The sequence below is a fragment of the Camelina sativa genome, chromosome 18 (assembly GCF_000633955.1).
Source record: "Camelina sativa cultivar DH55 chromosome 18, Cs, whole genome shotgun sequence".
In the NCBI taxonomy this organism is placed as follows: Eukaryota; Viridiplantae; Streptophyta; class Magnoliopsida; order Brassicales; family Brassicaceae; genus Camelina; species Camelina sativa.
This window is the reverse complement of record NC_025702.1, coordinates 2,589,311-2,595,133: the sequence shown is the minus strand read 5'-3', so window position 1 is coordinate 2,595,133 and position 5,823 is coordinate 2,589,311. Positions and strand designations below refer to the sequence as shown.

Genomic DNA, 5,823 nt, shown 5'->3' with positions numbered 1-5,823 from the left:
AAAAAACAGACACAAAAAACCTGCAAACACAAAAACAGACCTACAAACAAAAAAAACAGAGACAACACAAACCTACAGACAAAAAAAAAAAACAGACACAAAAAACCTGCAAACACAAAAACAGACCTACAAACAAAAAAAACAGAGACAACACAAACCTACAGACAAAAAAAAAAAACAGACACAAAAATTCTGCAATCACAAAAACAGACCTCCAAACACAAAAAACAACACAACACAAACCTGCAGAAAAAAAACAGACACAAAAAACCTGCAACCACAAAAACAGACCTGCAAACACAAAAAAACAGACACAACACAAACCTGCAACAACAAAAAAAAAAAAACAGACACAACACAAACCTGAAACAACAAAAAAAACAAAAAACATACACAACACAAACCTGCAACAAAAAAACAGACACAAAAAACCAGAAACAAAAAAAATTAGAAACATGCCTCAGCCGGTTGAATTGTGTCATGCTTCTTACTCTTCTTACTATTCTTCTCCTTAGGAAATTTCACACATCCAGCTGCATTGTGTCCTGCTTCACCACATGACTTACAGTGCATTATTCTTTCTTTCCTACCTAGTTTGAGTATCTCTGGTTCCCCTTTTTTCTTCTTCTTCTTTGGAGACTCAAGCTTACCCTTGATCCGATCATACTTCTTATTTTGTCCTTTATTTCTACCAGGTGGAATTGGTTCTGGAGGTGCTTTCACTAAGACATACTTGTTTGTCATCCAAAATCGTTGACCTCTCACAGGATTAGGACCTGTATCATATTGTTCCAACCATACCAGAGAGCTAAAGCAAGGAGAAACAAAATCTTCAACATTCTTACCAACAACTATGATTTCTGCATAGGCATGTTCACATGGAATCCCTGTGACTTGCCAATTGCAGCATGAACATTCCCATTTCCAAGTACTCAAACACACACCTTGTGAATTCCCATCTATCCAAACTTCAAACTTCTGATGTGTTCCTTTTGTGACTTCACATTTCATAGCTTCTTCCTCCTCTTTTTCCAATATATCTAATACATACTCAGATATCTTCTTCTTCCATTTTAGTATTTTCTTTTTTCTCTTAGTTATACGTGCCATCGCTTGCCTTCTTATTATTTCCATCATTGGAACCAATGCTTTTGCCCTTGCTTTGACGATTGTGGCATTAAAGGACTCAGTTGCATTGTTGTCTACATCCTCACAACAACTGTCGATCTTGAAAAAAGGTCTACACCAAGTGTTTGGTTCCTCTTTCATCACATCTTCATACAACGACATGCTATATGCTCTCAACTCATCCAAAGTAACTTCATAGGCAAAATGGTTGTAGCTCCAAGCTAAGTTCCACACAAACTTCTTCAAATAGTCTTTATTTGCATGTTTCTTCTTCAAGTTCTCCACAATATGCTTGACACACGGTTATGCTCAGCTTTTAGTAATGCACTTTTTACTGCACTTATGATTCCCTTTAAAAATCAAACACAAAAGTCACATTATAGAACGAGTAAAGTCAGATTAAACTATACCACATCATTATACTACAAATAAAAAAGATTTACCTTGCAACGGTCTGATAAGACAACATAATCACTGCCATCTTTTAGATTCAAGTCAACACTAAGCTGATTCAGAAACCAAAGCCAGTTGTCTGCAGTTTCAGCTTGAACACAAGCCCAAGCAACTGGATAAATCTGATTATTAGCATCATGACCTATAGCAGTCAATAGACAACCTTTAACAGCATGCTTCAAGAAGGTTCCATCAATCCCAATGATTGGCCTACAATAGTAAAATGCATTCTTCATTGCTCCAAGACATACATAGATTCGGTTGAACACATCTTCTCCAGCTGCATTAGAAATGGTGTCAACAAATGCAGTTGATCCCTTGTTTGAGTCTATAATTTCAGCAACATAACCACGGATGTGAGAAAATTGCTTGTCATATTCTTCTTTTAGCCACTTCAATGCTAGAAGTCTTCCTCTTTGCACTTGTCCAATAGTGCTGCATATTTTCCATTGCTCCTTAATATGCCGTTGAATTTTAAGAGGCATAAAATTAGGCTTCAATCTCAGCTTGTCCATGAATAACCTTCCAATAACTGGACTCTTAAGCAACTTGCATTTCCCATTAGAAGTACAACTGTGATCGGTGCATATAGTCTTCAAAACCCACATTTGCTTCAACTCTTCGTATGCACAGTACACATACCAACCACAACCCTTCTTAATAGCGCACCTAAAACTGATTTTATCCTTCTCCCACCTATCTTGTCTTAGATTTTCTCTATTCTTCAATGCATAATGCAAAACAGTCTCTTTGAACTCAAAACCAGTGAAGAAAGTTCTACCAATAGCCAATTTATCATTTGTTCCTAACCTAATTTTCCTATCTCTAGTAATTACCGGATCTTCATCTTCATCCGAGCTATCAGGAATGGTATTACGACGAATCTGAAACTCATCGAACCAGTCCGCTACAGCTTCCTCTACCTCATACTCAAACCTTTCCATCACGTCATCTTCACCTTCTTGTTTGGATCTCTTTCTTTTCTTCTTATTCTCAACATCTCTAGCATCCTCTTGATCATCTTTTCCATCATATTTTGCTGGAGATTCGTTTCTACTCCTCTTTCTTAGCCTCTCTGTCGTCGTCCCCATCATCTCCACTTTCTCTATCATTATTCTCTATCATTCGGATTTTGTGAGGCATTTTTTCTTTAACTTGGAATCAAAGTCTGGATTAAGAACCCTAATTTTGATTTTGCTAGATTATTAAGACCTAAACGACGTTGATCAATTTCTTTTATTTTTTAAAAAAGGAAAATAACAAAACGACGTTATATTGTTTTTGTGTTTTGAGATTAGTATAATCACAATACAAAAAACGCTATTTTATGGTTAAACATGGTTTAGGTATCGTAAATTATAATTGATTGGAGATAGTTTTAAGGACAACAAAAAAAGTTGATGTAGTTTTGTGAAGGTAATAGTTTTTAACGGTGATATTTTAAGAGATGAAAAGTTTATGTTGGAAAACTGAAAAAGTGATAAGTACAGGGGGAAAAAAACCGTCAACCCAAAAAACACAGATCCATACTATTTATTTACGACATCCATTTTTAAACCAAAAGTATTTTATCTTAAGCATCATGAGAAATAAGCTTTCAAAAAATTTCAGCTGTCTCTATTTGGATTTCGAAATAGAAATTAAATTGCAAATCTCTGACAGTCCAACTAATAAGAATCCATATGGTTTTGGTATCAATAAGAATCCATATGGATTGTAAAAAACCATGTTAAAATTAAATTCAATCCAAAGAAAAATAAATATTAAAGTAAATAAAATAAACAAAAAAAAATCACATGACTTTTTTGATAAACTATATAATAAATATATTCGTGATTTTTTGGTTATAGGGTTATGACATTTATAATTTAGGTGTATCATAATTTACGGGTTAGTTTAATTTTTGGTAAGTAAGAAGGATAGTATGAATTTTATGTGTATTACTTATAATAACCATAAAGAATCTTGAACCCAAAGCATAATATCTACAAAAAAATATCAAAAATTGTATATGTATTCCTAATTACCTTAATCATCGTCACTATTATTGACCTGTTAATTCGGAAAAAATAATAATAATGTTATTCCTAATCATATAAACAAATCTTTTACTGCTACCACTTTAATAGTCATATTTATGAGAAAACCTATAAAAATCATAAACAAACATGTTCACAAACATGAAACATGTTCACAAGTTTGCTTTAGGTTTTTTTCAGTATTGTAATTAGGTTTTTGTAGTGAAGAATTTAACATAGATTTAGAAACTTAGGTAATGCGCATTGAGGATTTCTCAACTAAATTAAAAAATATAAAGTAATAAAAAAAGTAGAAGAGAAAGTGAGAAACATTTCTCAAAGATTCTCATTTGAGAAACATTGAGAAACTGTTCTGGACAAATGGTTAATTCTAACTGGTTATATATTATTTTTTCTGATTTATTATTTAAATAAATAATAATTTTATATAAAAATGATTAAAATACAATATTTTGATAAACCCACTTAATATTTACCAATGCAAATGCTCTTAGGGTTTTCTTTTTAACACCAAGGGTTTCTTACAAGTAATTGAGATTTGGGGAATTAGGGTCTGATGACTTGTGTGATTAGTGAGAAAGATGATAATTAGTCTTGAAATGAAATTGATAAAGATTATTACACTACAAGTGCGCAAATTATTCAAGAAAGTAAATAAATAAAACATAGGAAAAAAATGAAGCAGATGAAGAAACTGAGTTTGTGTTTGGTATAATCACTTGGCCACTATCAGTTTGGCTCTTGCATCATCCCTGTTGATTTGGAACTGATCTCCAAGTCCAAAATGAGTCATTAATAACCAAACAAAGTCGATGAGTTCGCCCCCTTTACTGAGTTGAGAAGCATGTTCTTGAGAGCTACAGTGAATCGCTGCATAGCAAAGCATCTCAACCCACACTTTGCTCACTACTTCCCACATGTTTTCGCCTTCATCTTTTAACCGCCTCAGCTCCTTTGCAAGCACGCTCGCATCAAAAAACACGGATTTGCTTCTGTCTCCTTTGACAGCCATAGGCTCAACATCTGTGTTAACAGAGAGAATAACTCGACTGGCTTCGTTCACAAGTTCACTTCCTTCATTTTTTGATTTGTAGATGTTCCTCCTCTTGAAAAAGTCTTTTGCCTCTTCACATGTGTCTACGAAACGTATCTTTGCGATTCCAGAAACAGCTGACATCAGAGTTGGCTGCACTATGATGAGGTACATCATGTAGTCAGAAAGGATTTTGCTGAACTCTCGGTAACTGTGTTCTTCTTTCTCGGTGGTTTGAATCTTTATCTGGTCTTGGTAGAAGAGTTCTGTGGCGATGTGCCATAGTAGAATGCTCTGATCGTAATCCTTTTCTGTTACATACTGTAGAAGTACCGCATGGTCTAATCCGTTTTCGGTTTTTTTGCTTGATGTTTCAACTAGAGTCCAGTTTCCTCTAGCTGAAGATATAGCCTTTGCACTTTCTTGGTCTTCAGCAAATCTGTGTTTTTGTTGCACCTCTGTGAATATGAACTCCCATAGTTCTTTGGTGAGGCGATCACTGACCGTGAATCTTATCTCCTCAACCAAATCTTTAATACCGAAAAAGTCTAGGAAGTCGTAGATCAATAGTACGAGGAGACGAGGCAAAAGGAGAATTGTACGCATTACCTGATTGTCCTTTTTGGACAAATCAGTGAGAAAGCGACCAAACTGGCGAGTTCCTCTCGTGACATTGTTGATGATAACATCTATGCACAAAATGTGAATGGTCTTGTCAAAGAAACTGTGTATACCCTTGGTATGATGGATTTTCTCGGGACGTATCCCTAAGCAGAATCCAATCAAGTTGTAAGCATGAACATACTCAGACCATCTGCGGAACATAAAGTTTCTTTTGAGCACTTCATGTCCTCCGTCCCCAAAACATTTGGATCTTCTCCACCTCACCGTCTTGAAATCGAGTATCCAATTGAAAACGCCGTCTGCCCAAGTGTCCATCTCGTACAAGTCCTCCTTTAGATTCCTCAATCTAGCGATGGTCCAGTCAGAAACACAGAACATGAGAAGAGCAATGGAATCAAGAGCTATTCCACATATGAGCAACGCGTAAGTAAGGGCAATATCGAATCCATCATATTGGTTTTTCTTAGTCATCTTGAAGAACCAGAGAGACGCAACAAGGCACCCCAAGGCTATAAAACGGAACACAACTCCAGTCTTGTTATGCAG

General features: G+C 35.3%; 2 protein-coding genes across 2 annotated transcripts; both read right to left on the bottom strand.

Moving 5' to 3' along the window:
• On the bottom strand, positions 448–2,693 carry LOC104763085. The gene is made up of 3 exons (XM_010486500.1): positions 1,572–2,693; positions 1,430–1,478; positions 448–1,349 (listed from the first exon to the last, which is right to left on the bottom strand). Exons 1-3 carry the CDS (start codon positions 2,691–2,693, stop codon positions 448–450), a joined length of 2,073 nt encoding a protein of 690 aa, XP_010484802.1.
• LOC104760352 lies at positions 4,190–5,817 on the bottom strand. Its single transcript, XM_019240159.1, has one exon. The coding sequence runs from the start codon at positions 5,746–5,748 to the stop codon at positions 4,336–4,338; it is 1,413 nt and encodes a 470-aa protein (XP_019095704.1). The 5' UTR covers positions 5,749–5,817; the 3' UTR covers positions 4,190–4,335.